The following is a 16417-nucleotide window of genomic DNA, read 5'->3' as shown; positions in this document are numbered from 1 at the left end:
AGGGAGGGAGGGAGGGAGGGAGGGAGGGAGGAATGTGCCTTCTCAGGTATATCACAACACTTCTGGATGTGACATGATGTTCATGATGTTCAACTGATAAAAGTGTTCTAGTGCTTGAAAACAAAAATAGATACTATCAGATAGTGGAAAGACAGCATGATAGAAAATTGCTTTTGTATTTACCTCTGAATCAAGCACTGGATTCAACACATTAAAGGTATCACCTTTTCAATTTAATTTAATTCAATTGGAGGAAAACATTATGTAAAACTGCAGCAAACACTAAGAAAAAGTATGTCAAGACGCAAAGAAAGCACGAAAAGGTAAAAACACAGTATTCATCTTGCTTGGCATAGCAACAATTTATTTCACTGGAGTTTGATGGGTGAGGAGTGTGGGAGAAAGTGCCATCAGGGACAAATCTGAAAGACTCGAAGACAAAAATATATTCATTTATATTTTAGAGTTGTAAAGTGTTTAGCACAGTAACAGCACCTTTTTTCCATCAAAATTCATCTTGACCAAAATTTAGAGTGTGTTCTCAAAAGACGAGAGGCTCTTGTAGGTAGCCTATGACCAGAGCCATTGCACATAAATCCGCCAGCGTGAAGATGTGCGGGACAAGTGATGGGTCCTAACAAAGCCAGAGCAAAGGACTTGAGGCAGTTCAAATTTAATGCAACATGGTATAAAACTTCAATTAAGATGAAAAAATGATCCTTGACCAAACACTAGCCACAATTCTACAACTCCAGTTAATTTACTTGTACTTAAAAAAAAAAAAAGACATAGCATGCTTATAGGAAAGAACAGAGTTCAATTATGCAATTCATAAATTATATGTTTGCAAATTAACATATTTTGCTTTTAAGGATGTTCTGCAGCTAAAAAAAAGAAATACTAGATTTCTATTTGTGAAGTTCAGGTAGGAAAAAGGCTGTTTGGGGATTTTTTCTTTTTGATACGAGACATTATTTCTCTACAGTGGAAAAGCAGCAAAAACAGCAAAACCCTATCATTAGAGGCAATCTTAGATGAAGCAAAATCTTATAGTAAGTAAAGTGAATGATCTCTGAGCTCTAAGACTGACTTATCCTACTGAGGGTGATTATATGGACAGCTACTTATTTTCAAATGACATTTGATGACTCACATGACTAACCTGTTTGTAAATGTAAGATAAAGATTAATTTCATATTTTTATCCTGCATGTTTTTTTAAATAGCAATGAAAAGGTGTCATTTGCTTTTTTCCCCACCAACCGTTACAGATCGTCACACCTTGATTTCAGAAAATGAAAGAAAAAATATCCCCTTACAATAGGTAAGGCGAGAGGAAAGCAAAGCTAAGTGAGAAGACTTAACTTTGCAAGAGGCAACTCATACCATCCATAAAAGGGGAATGGTAAATCCGCACAGTTGGAATGATATTAGTCTTCCCCCATGATATTGTAATCATCCTAATAAGATGTTTTTGGGGCCAGGGAAAGGAGCCAGGCTGCAACCCCACCGTGCGCCATGGACCCTGCACGGGGCACGGTCACTGCTAGGGCAGCTAAGTGCAGAGACGGGCGCGTTGCGACTGAACACGCTCAGCGCTGCCTGCTCAGGGATGGTTTGGGGATATCATAGCATCATAGAATGCCGAAGGTTGGAAGGGACCTCAGAGGTCATCTAGTCCAACCCCCCCGCTCACACAGGGTCACCTAGAACACGTAGCACAGGGCTGCATCCAAGCAAGTTTTAAAGATCTCCAAAGAAGGAGACTCCACAACCTCTCCGGGCAGCCTGTTCCAGGGCTCTGGCACCCTCACTGTCAAAAAGTGTTTTCTTAAGTTCCTATGGAACTTTTGGTACCTCAGCTTGTGGCCGTTTCCTCTAATCCTATTGCTGGCCACCACTGAAAAGAGGCCGGCCCCCTCCTCCTCACTGCCTCCCTTGAGGTATTTATAGACACTGATCAGGTCCCCCCTCAGCCTTCTCTTCTCCAGGCTGAACAGACCCAACTCCCTCAGCCTTTGCTCATAGGGCAGATGTTCCAGGCCTCTGATCATCCTCGTAGCCCTGCGCTGGACTCTCTCCAGCAGCTCCACATCCCTCTTGTACTGAGGAGCCCAGAACTGGACATAGTACTCCAGATGTGGCCTCACCAGGGCTGTGTAAAGGGGGACAATCATCTCCCTCGACCTGCTGGAGACGCTCTTCTTAATGCACCCCAGGATCCCATCGGCCTTCTTGGCCACCAGGGCACACTGCTGCCTCATGGTCATCTTATCATCCACCATCTGCCTTGCTTTGCTTGGTGCACAGCTTGCTCCAAACCCAACCGCCTCATGGCTCGTCTCGAAGGCAGATGTTTCTTACATGTGCAACTGGTCACAGCGGCTGGTGCCTCACCATGCCAGGCAATCCAAGGCGGACCACTGCCAACTTAGCCAAGAAGGGAATGGCTTTAATTGACACAAGGCTAGCAGCTATGTGACAGCTCAGTGAGGCAGAAACGTGAATGAAGGAAGCAGCAATGACACACAGACTGGGGAAGAGAGATTGGGGGTCCTGGCATAGGGCACCACACAAGGAATGAATGACTCCGAGCAGGGATGCACCTTCAGAAGGTGATTTTTTGATTGGTTGGTTGGTTGTTTTTTTTTCCCCCGGCATAGCATTATCCTAGTGTTTTGATATTTACAGTGAGAAATGTTTCCTCTACACACAGGAAAATTCTAAGATATCTTTCAGAAGTCCAATAAGAAATCATGCATTTGAAGTATCTAGTTAGTTCTGCCTTCCCAAATTTTGCTTTCCAAAGAAACTCAGTTTAAATAAGTGGCAAGTAAGACTACTGTGTGTGCACAGTGACACCTGACAAATATCCAGGCTGCTGTGTGACATGGGATTTATAAATGTTTGCAGATTTAAGTATCAGTATTGTCTCACAAACCCCTCATCAAAATGCTTGCTTACATGCAAGCATTTGGATTTTTTTGGACTGTGATTAACACAGTGCTTTGCTCCTTTTGGGAAGCTGGAAATTTTATGTATTTCACCTGCCATTAACTTGCTTCAATTGATTTCCACCACTCTTGAAATGCATCTCAGGTAGAGTCTACACTAAAATTCAAGCCAGACTTTTGTAGTCTGTTAGCAAACATCATTTCACAACTCTACCTGTTCTCCCTGAAAGGCGAGCACCAGGACTAAATTATGTTATCGCTCTTTGGAACAAACTACTTCACAGAGCAAGAAACACCCAAGAAAACGCAGATATCAAGGTCAGATCCTGCTACATCCTGTCAATGAGCTCTGACGAACTTTCTGCACACCAGTGAGGAAAGCATCTCTCAGTTCATTTATGTTTCACTGGCAGTCAAGGCAACTGTACATGCTTCCACTGGAGACCAGGGCAGATTAAAGCTTTAAAACACACAGTCTAAATGGAAGCGGAGACTAGTCAGGCTGCAGTTGCAGCTTACAATAAGCAGAGGAGAATAAAACCACCAGCACTAATAGAGCAGGCTAAAATTCCCACCTACTTTTTCATCCCTTCTCCTCTCCCTGCAATAACCTCACTTTCCTTATGAAAGGAAATCACATTAGTCTTTCCTTCAGTGCCAATGTCTCACTCCTCCATTGCTCTCCAGCTGTGCTCACTAAATTTATAGGCTTTCCAGAGAGCTTGAAATAGCCAAGACTTCAGGTATTGATGGCTTCATCATCTACACATTAAAGGAGATAGTCCTGCCCTGGGCCAAAAATGCAGCTTTCATCTCGACTTTGTCCCCAGCTAAGCCAAACAGCTGAAAAACAAAAGGAACATCCATTGCAATCTGAGGTATATCTATCCTTCTTGTTTCTCTCCCCTCTTCATGCGGAACTAGAAGCAAGAAATGCTGCAGCCCTGCAACCTGAGGCCTTAAAACACCACCTTAAACTGCCTTTGAGTCAAACCCTACACTTAGATGTACTATGCCCTGCAGAATATATTACACTTCACAATGACAAAACACCACCGAGGCAGCCACAACAATGGGGCAATAGCTACAGACTCATGAAAAAATAATTATCACAAGTGACTTTATAAGTAACCTTCAGAAAGAGTTGCCTTACGTAACTTAAGAAGTAATCTTAAGAAAGAGACCATTTGGAAAACTTCTCACGTGTCATTATTAAGACACACATTTTCTTAATATTAATATCAGAAATGTTATTGTCTTTAATAGGCATAAATTAATTTATACAAAATACACTAACAATTCATCTAATAGCTGAAATATCAAGAACGCAACAATCTACCAGTAAGGTCACCTATAAATCCCATCCCACTATAATAGCGTTTGAGCACACTAACATTTAAAATTTGATACAGATGCACAATGGTGCTTAACATGAGGCAATGACAAGGCAATGCAGTTCAATTTCAACATATTTCTATTGTGTCCTCCACAATAAAAGCTCTCCCTGATCTAATTTCAAGTTTATTTCAAGTCCTCTCCATCATTTGACTTATGTGATGAGCTGTCATTTTTGCTTTTAAGATACCACTTCTCTTTCCAGGAAAAAAATAGAGAGGACAGATTTCCAGAATTTAAAACCACTTTAGAGTTAGTGTCCCATCAGGTACACGATTTTCTGGTAACTTACATGGACATTAGAAGGTGCAGCACAAAACACAAAACAAAATAATGCAGATGGAGGTATCAAGAAATAATTCTGCGTGCACATGGCTGGAAGTTAACGGCAGCATTCCTGGAAATGTTGCACTTACAGAGACAGTGCAGTCCTAGGAACAAACTTGCTATTATTCTATATCTAAAATGCACTTTAGGATAGGACATTGGATAACAGTGACACAAAAACCACAGAGCACTCTCTGCATATGCGAGGGGGAAAAAAAAATCTTTTAAAAAAAAATCTTAAATTCATATTCATTACTCACATAAGAACAGCATGTAAATTCTATAACTCTCTCAACGGTACAGATGGAGCTAGGTTTGGAAGAGCGAGAAGCAATCTGCATTCCTGATTTCTCTTCCATTGAGGTGGGAGAAAAAAGTGCTTATCAGTTATGTCTCACCTTGTACGCATCTTCATAAAGCTTTCTTAAGGTATGCTTATTTGTTCAATAAATACAGAAACAGATCCAAAATTCAATTTTCATTTCAATTTGGAAATAAGCTCTTTTGTAATATTTTAAGCAAAATGTGACAATTTGACAAACATTGTCCTGAGCTCAAAGTACAACATAAACTTTACCTGTTTTCAATTAAAATAGACTTTAAACTTTACCTGTTTTCAATTAAAATAGACTTCAAGTAGAATTTAATACAGCAAAATATTTTTTTTTCTGAAACAGTTGGAAAATCTCATGCAGTTGCAGTAACTAGGTAATCTAAAATATTGTCAATGATTGTGAATTCTCTACTTTCTAAAATGAAAGAAAGTAGCATCATCCCACATTTTGTGGTTGTACTGATTACAGTTTATACTTGACTTGAAGCTGTAATGTTGTAAAGGAAAACAGTAGGAAGTTTTTTAGCTTATCTCATTACTGTAAATCAAATGGTAAAACCCATGGTAAAAAAAATGCTTTATTAATATCACTATTAATACCATAGTTCACTCTTTTATCTAACAGCGCTCCTGAATTCATGCGATATGTATGAAATTAGAAACATCCAACCTCAAAAAGATGCATACGTTTACACTATGAATACACATACATTTACATCACAGAATTTTTAACATAAAGTAAACCGTTGCTAAATCTATCTATATATATAATCTAATTATAATCAGAGGCAAATTATTAGAGAAGTTTATAGCTTTGTAATATATTGTATACATAGTAAGGCAATAATGTGTTTCTTGAAAAGAGACAAATAGATTTAAAATAATATTTAGGAAGAATTAGTATTTAGCTTTATAACACACTTTATAAATTCTAGTAAAACTCTAAGTAAGCTTTACACAGAACAAATCCAAGCACCAAATTTGCATTTTTTTCTTTTATACAGCAGTCAGTAAATATATATATATGTAAGTATATTTATATTAAGAGATTATATTAATCTCTAATCTCTGCCAAGAAAATAAAGCGCTAGGAATTTATCTAAAATAGCTCCTTATTAGTATTACTAAAGAATATAGCTAAAAATTGCTCCCAGCGTTTTAATGTATGCTTATTTTCTTGACAGAAAATAATTCTTAACTATTCTAATTATATAAAACAAGCCTAATCACATGCATTTTGAAAGGAACTGGCTTTGTACTATTGTCCAGTAGATGGCAAAATACCAGCAGTCACCTTTATTTCTTTTTTAATTTTCTTATTTTAAATCCCCAAATATATTATTTTTTTTTTCCTTCCACTCGCTGCTCGCTAGTTCAATGGATAGCAGGATTACCTTTACCTTTTGGATGTTTGCTGTATATTATCTGCTTGAAAGACAATTTCATCTTCATCAGTTCTTGATACAACAAAGCACAATAACGTTACTTTCCCTTAAATAGTCCTTTGAAGACAGTTTCCTTACCACTGAGTTTTTTTTCTCCAAGAGCATGCTGCTGCTACTGCTCCCAAATTTACCAGCACATGTTCGCATACTGTGTACAAAAATCTCTTAGCAACAATATCTTAGTGTCTAACATTTCCCTTCTTCCAACTATGATTCACGGAGCCATCTGTAGTCAGCTATTGACATGCAGTATCTTAAAATAGACACCTTGCATTTGCTCAACAACTAGTTTTAGCATCTGAAAATATAAATTGTGGGAAAGGGCCAATATTTCTTTGAGGCTTTTCATCGTTCTCTTGATCATTTTAGCACCGTTTAAACAAAAGCTTGCCACAATCACTTTGCCTTCTTATTAAGGTCAAAGTACTCTACACTGCAGCGGTAGGAAAGATCTGTTGAGATAGATGCCATCTGTAACATCAAATCTGTAAGGACTATACATTTCTGTACACACCCTGGTAGCCTATGCATTTTTTAATAGCACTGTAATACAGCTCTATATATTGCACCTTTGGGCCTCAAGGTGCAAGGAAAGCTCCCTGTGTTGGGTGGAAGAGCAAAGCGGGCTTTGCAGCGCCAAGGAATGCCAAGGTGTCCCTAATTTCTCTTCAAGGAATGGTGGAAAAAAAATCATAAATTTTATACAACTCCCAAGTAGTGTTTGTGCCTCTTAAAAACTCTCACGACATCTCTGTTCAGAAGAGAAGGAACATCTTGATTTCAGCCACAGCGGCTTACATGAATTATCTATTAATAGACGAAGATTCTGTAGAACATAACAGTTATTTGTTGCAACGTAGGGTGGGAAATTATATAACCATTTGAAGACAACCACGGTGCAAAACTAACGCTAATAGAATTAAATGAAGAAAAAGAGATTATATTGAAAGATGAAAATCAAGAAGGTAGCATGACTTTAAAACAATTTGAGGTGAAGTCTGAGGAACACACTTCCACTCTATTGGAGTCAAATAGGAATTCATCAACCTGAAAGCAACTAGGGCTTTACCTTAAATGTTTACCTATAACATGTAATAATAATAATAAAATAAAATTTTAAATCCAAATATACTATATATTTTTAGCTGGATGTTATCAGAAAGTATGTTGGAAGTGCAATAGAGTGCTATTTACCTCATTTTTTTTGCTAAAATGTTTACTTGATGGTCTTACTTGCAACATATTTTTCAATCTCTTTTGTGTTTTTTTGTGTTCAGGAGCCATAAAACTGTGCTAGAGTTGATGAGCACAGTGGACATGAGTCAAAATTAAGAGAATGCTATTATTCTCACAAGCTTGTTTTAGTCTCTCCACGCTCTGCCGCACTGTCCTAGCAGCACTCTGATGGACACCTTAAAATGCCTTTTAGCAGACGTGCTCATTTTCCAGCAATCTTGATATGATTAAAATCCAGAAACCGGATTTTATTTTACCCTGTCCCTTCACAAAAGCATACAACTATGTACTTAAATTTTAACTACTCTTATTCATGAATAAGCCATGAGTGACCTTGAGATTAAACTAAGCCTGCATGGACACCAAGATAAAAACTCTAAGTCCTTTCCTCACGACATGCAAGCAAATCACTTCTACATCATCTCACTCTCTTGGCTTTGAAATGCAAACTTAACTCCTGTGACAAAAGGACCCCATGTTATGCAAGAACCAGCTTGCCAGAAACTCTTGAACTGCATAAATGGACAAGCTGATTAAAGGAGTAAGCAGATAAATTCTAGTCCTGCACAACTGCTTCACATCATTCTTTTTTTTTCCGTTTGTTTTCAAAGGCTTTTTAGGTTATTCTGCTTTATATAGGGTGTGCAAATAAATATAGATACTGTGTTAAGCATTCTCCTCAGTCACTTCACATATTATATTAGGAATTCTAATGTCTATTTCCACTCTGGAAAAAAAAAAATTAAAGAAAACCTTTTCCTGCTTCTCAACTAGTTTAAAATGCCACATAGCAAGCCATTCTCAGGCGAGATGCTTTTTTCTACAGTTGTGTTTTAATAATTAACATGAGAAAGAAAAAACAAACAGTGCGATACAGCAGATTTTGAATTACAGACTCATTCCATAGGAAAATCCAGCTCAGACTGGAAAGAACTATCAGGAGCTAGTTATTACATAATCCTTATTACTGCTACATGGGTGAGCAGGAATTTCAAGAGAGTATTTACGGAAAGCAGATAAAGCCAGGTTGCAGCATCAGATGAATCAGATAAGACAAAGCCACTAATAAAATTGACTTAATTTTCTTTCCTCACAATAATATGCTAAATCAGGAAGCCATGAAATGTAATCTTCTTCAGTAGAATTCTTTTGCAAAAAGAATGATAAAGAGTTTGTGCTATATTTTGCTTTCCCTGAAATTATGTTAAACACTAGGTTTATACAGAAAATTCAGCTAGAGTATGTATGTGCTGCCATAGGGTCCAAAGCTAGGGACTCTCAGTCCAGTCTTACCTCACAAAAAAGCCCAAAGTCACTAAAGTTTGATGGGCAGCTCCTTCCCCAATACTTACAGAAAAATGTCTTTCTGCTCACAGAAGGCAATAGCTACTGCCCACTATTTTACAGTAAACCTGTTTATGGGACCCAGCTCTGCAAATGCTTAATAATACAGTGCTGCTGAACTGCCACCCCAAATAGCTTTAAAAGCTTTCAAAAGCCCTTAGCATGAAAATCATCTGGTTAATAAAATACTATGATTAGTTTATCAAATATATTTGGTGGATTTATTCCAAATTCTAGGGGTTAGTCATAATAAAACTGATGGAGTGAGCAGTCTAGTAAAAGTCAACAGCAATAAAACGAGATGAACAGTTTATACTAGAGGCATAAACCCTTCCTATTTATGGGAAACAACAACTCACTTGATTACCACCAAAAATTAACACCAAGTAGCCAGTAGAGTCATGTAAAAGCAAGAGACTGTGCACCACATCACTCATCTACCATATTTATAATGATTACTCGCAGGCCTCAAGTGCTCAGGAGTCCCAACCAAGGGTTGTGCTTAACACAGCACATCAGCACTGCTGGGAAATGAAGGTGTAAGTTGTGACAGGCCAGCTGGACACAGGCAGACAGGAATGCAGGGGAACTGGAGGATAGAGTTCATCATCCTGATCATCGCAAGAGAAACGGCCCCAGCACAGAGGTGGTGGACAAATGTCAGTATCCTTATTCCTTAGCATCAACTAATTCCTTAGCATCAACTAATCCAAAAAAAGGCTCCTACATACATATTATAATGGCAAGATGGAATAACGCATTTCATAGTTTATAAACAGTGAAACCAAGTAGTATTAGCATCTGTAAACAACATGTTGCAACAGTAAGTTCAAAGATATCAGATTAATGCAAGGATGCTTATCTACAATTTGTGAAATCCATTTTCCATACAGTTTTACTTTCTTTGTCATACTTACATACCCACAAGCACAGGAATCAAGAAACTACACACGAAACATCATATCTCCAGCAGTTAAATCTGGAACAGAATCCAACATACTATTTTATGGGAACACTGAATTAAAAAAAAAAAAAAGGCAACAGCTCTCTGCAACTGGCCATTTACCCTGTGGCCACCACTACCACTTCAATTCTTGTAAAATTCTGGCAACAGTTTATTACTAATAAGTAGATGCTTTTATATAAAAGTTGTTCATATAGCTCCTGCCTTAAACATTATTGGAGGTGGTGGGGTGGTTGATAGCTTGGAGACACAATATTTATTCACCTCAAATCTGTTATAAACCCATAAAACCATAAAAACTTCATTTGACAGACACAATTGTGAAAAAAGATATTTCCAATTTCAATTCGATTTACACTACACTGTTCCTTATAACTACCAGAAGAGAGACACGCACAGCTATCACGGCTGACCTTTTCACAAGGATGAAACACGCTACATGCGACTGCTGACTTACAGCCAGGCTATTTCAGAACTTACCCACATTGCCTTCTCTTTCAGGATACACAGTAAGCAAAATAATAGGAGCAATGTTCAATCTTGCCATCACACACTGTAACGAGGCTTCGGCAAATCTGCGCTGCCTCGTGCAGTTTCACCTCATACCTAATCTCTCATGTCTGACTCGTGCACAGGCGTTGCTTGCTCCAAGGCAAGAACTTGTAGTGACCCTTACAATTTAGTTTGCTTAATTTGTTCCCATTTACAATGTAGTTGCACTTGCTTCTAAGCACTTTAGAGTTTATCTGTTTGGTGGAAAAAAGAAATGGATTGGCCCCGGCTAGCTCTGAGAAACCCTGTTTGCCAGGGAAATGCTGCTGTACGTGAGGACACCCGGGGCGTTTCTGCTGGACTTTCCCATCCTGACTGCCCCTCTCGTCCCCTCCTAGCCAAAGGAGGGATCAAAAAAGCTCTCAGATCATATGCACAGAACATAAAATAAGATGCTCTCATAGACATAACTCCGTAAGTGCAAGCCTCTGTGCAAAGGACGGGCCATGCACAAGAGTCTGGAGGCCAACATGCCCGTGGAGTTTGGGAGATGCCACAGCAGCATCTATGGCCTCAATATGGCCAGAGTGCTGGGGAGAATCCCCAGGAAGCCTCTTTCCCAAGAATATCTGTTCCTCTGCACAGATAGATATGGTATTCCAGGCAGCTGATTAGAAAATGCCTCACAGCTATTCATTATTTGCATCTGGATATATCAGCATGAGACCATTTTTAAAAATAAAACCTATTTAATCTGTGTGTGTGAGCATGTATGTGCATACACACATACACCTACATGCATTTTTATTTTTAAAGGAAAAAAATATAGAATTTATTCTGAAACGGCCCCTTGTGAAAAGTTTTAACCACTAAAAGCAGTTCCTGTTGATGTCCATATGTCTGAGCTTTAAGATGACATTCTCCATACATTTTTATCTCGATTATTACGAATACTTTTCTTATTGCATGATTAAATCTTTTCATACTGATATTTATGTCAGATCACAAAAGACAAGTAAGTGTAAATTAGATTTTAACTCTTTCAGGACAGATTGTCTTTTACCTTTCATTTATATACTTATATACTGCAGAACACTTAGTTTGTAATATTAGCAGTAGCCTAACATTAAAAACAATAATAAAAGAAAGAAAATGATTATGAATATATTCCACAATTTGACTCAAATTAGGAAAAAATTATGGAAAAAGCAGCAAGTCTGACTAAAGGCAGTGTGCATCATGAGAAAAGAATGATATTATTTGCCAATAATACACATGATATTCAATGATACACTCTTTACACAGGTGCTTTAGAAGAGGAACTGGGATGAAAACAAATACTTGGCGAAATAACAAGTCCTTTGTGTAAGGATAAGCTCTATGAATACAACAACAGAGTGGTTTACATCGAGAGAGAATGTATCTGTGAAGATGCCTTCTTAGGCCAGTCTTGCACTCTTCTTGATTTAAGGTCCCTCCTGCCCATTGCATCCTGCCTCCAGATCCCCCTCTTACCCCCCTCGTTTCGGAGGCCCTGCCTTGGAGCCAGGCTGCAAACCACGACACTAACGCGCCGATCACTGACCACACGCAGGGCGAGTAGAGGAAACAGCCGCAAGCAAAACACCACAACCCAACAGGGGAGAAGACGGGAGGAGAGGTGAGTCAGGAGCACGAGCAAAACAGCACATGTTTCCCCTCCGCTGTACTCCAAACGGCTGAATCATTGTGTTTTTTTCCAAACAATGCAGCTTGAGACACCAGGCATGGAAAATTTCATCGCGAGTGATTCAAATCTGGCAAAAAAATATAAGCAAGTGCGAGCAAACACGGTTGTTTCACTGCCAACACAGTGGAACAACCTCACCTGCAATGGAAGGGGATCATCACTGCTCCTATTGGCATGTAAGTGTATAAGCCTAAACCATATAAGCACGTTAAGGGCCTATGGTGATCGAGGATAGCAGAGATCCATAGCAAGCACATCCTATAGATAAAGCTGTCTCAGGTGCAGCTCTGCCTTTAAACGCTGTCACTAAATGCAACCTCAGGATAGTTCTTCTATATACTTGAACACTTACGTTTTAAGCATGCTGATTAATTACTGTATCTACTAGCTTTAAGCCTCAAGGTGCTCATAGCTCATATGGGAACGTATCAATTATTCATATAGAGCCTCTATTTATTTAAAAAAAAAGAAAAATATGACAAATAAGATGTATTTTTCATCTGAATTTGCACAAGAGATTTTCAGTAAGTTACAAACACTGCAAAATTCTAAGTTTCCTGAATTACTGGATTAATATTTCCCAGATAGGGAAGAAATTATTTCAAATTAATGCAGTAAAACACAAGGTGTGGGGAAAGCTAAGTAGTAAAGGCTTTTAGCAGGACATCGTGGATCTTCTGAAAGGGCTTCTTAGGACATTTTTTGTTCATCTCTGTTGATGCTACAAAGTCAAGAGACAAGCTTCCACTCCTATTTTTAGTAACAAAATAGAAATTGCAACAGAAAAAAAATAATCTAAAACACACTGGGAACTTAAAAGCAAAGTTATAGCTGGAACTAAAGCCACATTTGCATAGGGCATTTTATGAGAGCTGTGATTAAGCTGCCGTATGGCGGCAGCAAACACGCGTTTCAGCCAGCTCTGCAATAGCATCAGGCTAGTCCTCCTGGCAGAGATGACAAGAGTATGTGCAAGAAGGTCAGTGACATGAATGAAAGCACTGACCTGCCCTGATTATAGCTACTTCAGAAAAACTGGCAGAGCACAATTTCTCTTACAAACAGTACATTATTAGCTAGCACTTCCAGCTCTGTATGGCTGATGTTTTTTTCCCATCTGTTAGCACAGAATAACTAGCAGGCAAAATACTTTGATTACATGCCCACCTTGGGATGGAGTGATTAATAAATCGTATTGGCAGTACAGGATAATGAGCTGGTACAGGTTTTATCTTAACCGGCAGCCAGCTTACTACAGAAATGCAGGTACACAGAGAAGGTTTCATATTTATATCGAGGACAGTGATGCAGCAATTGTGCTAACCTACCAGGAACATAAAAGGGAAGGACAAAATGCGATGATCTACTCCATGCCCATACAAGCATTAACACTCATCAGAAAAAAAAAAGCATTTGCAGAGATGTTTCCTGAGCCATATTCTGTTATTGTGGAGTATTTTCCATCAGCAAAATCTGTTATGGTCTCCAGTCCCAGGCAGACTTTAGGCTATATACAGCATCACCTATATCAATATTGATTACTGACTTAATAGAGCCCAATAATTGGTCAGGATGAAACATCTCTCTTCAAAGACAGCCAAGCAAAAGCTTATAAACTTAATCGGAAACACTGCAAACAGTGAGCATTATTCTTTAGGCTGGACTTGGCACAAAGTACTTGCTTTTCTTTCAGAAAAATAAAACTGCATTCACTGGACAATAAACCTGGATGCAAAATGAAACTTTGGTCCCCATTTATATTAAAATAAAATTTTAGCAGAACTTGAAACCCACAGAATTTTTTTTTCCATGTTTGGATACTTTTGACTTTACAAAAAGCTGAGATTCTACATCATGAGATTTATAAGCAGCAATTTTGAAAAAATGATTCATTCAGATTTCTGAAAAAAAGAACATAATGGTTGTTACTCAAAGGAATCGATGGCGCAGCTACTGCAGTCCTCATTATGTACATATGAGATGCTTCGATGTTCCTTGCTGCTGATTACATGAGTAAATACTTTTAGTTTGCAAAATCCTATTAAGTCAAGGGGATTTTGCATAATTTTATAACAGCTCCATTTTTGTGGTGTCTGATCGACTAGGTCAGCAAAATAAAGACAGATGGCGAAGAATTAATTCTAAGGCTGCTTTCTGCAGTGCAGCCATTACAGCTTTCTCTACTCACTGCATTTGTAAAAACTAGAACTTTTCCTACATTCCCTATGCTTAAAAGACTCCACATAATAAAAAGATTGAGAGGCTGCTTTAAGTATGTCAATCCAGAAAGCAAACGCAACCTAATTTGTCAATACTAGGAGGAGGAGAGCCACAGCTGTAACTGCAAACATTAGCAGTGTTAAAATACAATAGATGATAACGAAGAGAAAGTCTTTATCCCATCGTGGCAGGACCCAGGCCACTGGTAAGTGCATGTCCAGATCTAAATCGTTCTCCAGATATCTTTTCTGCTACCTCTGCTTACTTCCTACCTTGCTTTTATTTGGTTTGGGCTGGCCATCCTTCACTTCAAAAGGCCTTAAAACCATCAGCAATATCTGCTACAAAGATTTTCTTTTTTGTTTTTTATTCATTTATTATTCAGTTTTCCACATATCAATCCCAAATCAAAAGCGGAACCACCAAGAATAAAAAAAGGTAATTCTTCAGTGACTATATGAGAACCTATCCATCTAATCAATCCAATCTCTTTTTCATTTTTTAATCAATCAGTTTTCAGAGTCATTAAATATTAGTTTGTCTCAATTATTATTTCATTCTCCGTAAGTCTAATGCACAGAAATAAATATTACCTAATACTTAGCAAATCTGTGCTTAGTATATTTAGACGGCAAACTATTAGCAGTCTGAAAGTGGTATCTAAAATCACATTACTAATGCATTGTTTTCTTAACTGTGGGAAATGGTTCCAAGAGAAAACAATGAATTTTGCCTGCAATTTGCAGACAGAACTCAACTCCTCGGAGTCACAACTTTTGCCCAGAAAACCTCCAAAATACAGACTTAATGAAATTGATTTAAAATTATTTATCTAGGTTTTCTGAAGAGCCTGAAATGCAGAGATGTTATCTACCCATAAAGTTTGAGGAATAAACTCAGGGACCCACATGGACCTGGCTCATATTTTACCTGAAATGGAGACTGACTGTTATAATTCTTAATCTCCTTGTTGGCTCCTCGGAACAGCAGCACTCTTGCACAGCTCTCCTGAAAATTGTAGAAGAGTAAACTGGTTAATTATTTCAAGAATCTGTTTGATTTTATTCTACATTTAACAAATCCAAGTTTGCAGAAAATATGTTAGTTTAAAACGGAACCTGATGCTTATGTGGCTCTCTGCAGAGAAATTAGTAGTGCTTAAGGTGAAATAAACAGTACCCACAATGAATGAGACTGTAAGCCTACTGCTAAAAACCAAGTAAAAGAGTTTTACCATTTATATCCACTTTTTCTGATTTTTTTTTCCAACTATCTTCAACACAAAGATTTAACATATGCAACTTTGATTCTTTGTCTTTTTTTTTTTTTTTAAGAAAAAATTGCCTAAAAATAATTGGGCTAGCTATACATATTGTACTGACAAATCTTGACTTCTCTCATCCTTAAGAAATATTAAAGCTGGCAGCTCAAATTCAATATAGCTTTATTTCTTCTGGTGACAAGAAAAAGAGTGTGAGTTCAAGTTTTCTGAACTGATAAAATCTGTAAGTGAAATCCCATAAGATAATTTCTTTTTGGGTTGATAACTTGTATTGCTTAAGTTACTAGTGCAGTTGTAAAGTACAGTTGACTGATCTGCTGGAGATGATCTCTAGTTCTAGAATATTTCTCAGAATACTAGACTTTCTCATGATCCACATATAGCACTGTATTTCCTATATGTCTCCTTTAATGTTCACCTTAGAATCTTAGGCAGAACAGTTCATATTTCAAAGTATTTATTTCCTTTTTATAAAGTTTTATTAATTTTGTTGCGCTTTTCCAATTTCTATTCACATTATAGAGTTCCAGTAAATAAGATATTTTACTGTGCTACTTTTCATTTCTAGTGGTAAACGCACAGCCAGAGAAAATAATCATACATTTTAATCGTTTTAGTGATATAAATAAAACATATTTGCCACACTGACTAATAAGTGAAAATGCAGAGATTATCTTCAAAAATAATTTTCCTTAT

General features: G+C 37.8%; 1 protein-coding gene across 1 annotated transcript in view; it reads right to left on the bottom strand.

Moving 5' to 3' along the window:
• The window catches only part of SHANK2 (SH3 and multiple ankyrin repeat domains 2), a 254127-nt gene that overhangs the window by 220978 nt on the left and 16732 nt on the right, over positions 1–16417 (bottom strand). Inside the window, exon 8 of the mRNA XM_026034675.1 lies at positions 15370–15447. Within this exon, the coding sequence (XP_025890460.1) occupies positions 15370–15447 (78 nt within the window). The remainder of the gene's footprint in view (positions 1–15369; positions 15448–16417) is intronic.

The sequence above is a fragment of the Nothoprocta perdicaria genome, unplaced genomic scaffold (assembly GCF_003342845.1).
Source record: "Nothoprocta perdicaria isolate Ctin4 unplaced genomic scaffold, notPer1 scaffold_15, whole genome shotgun sequence".
Taxonomy (NCBI): domain Eukaryota; kingdom Metazoa; phylum Chordata; class Aves; order Tinamiformes; family Tinamidae; genus Nothoprocta; species Nothoprocta perdicaria.
This window is presented reverse-complemented; position numbering and strand designations above follow the sequence as displayed.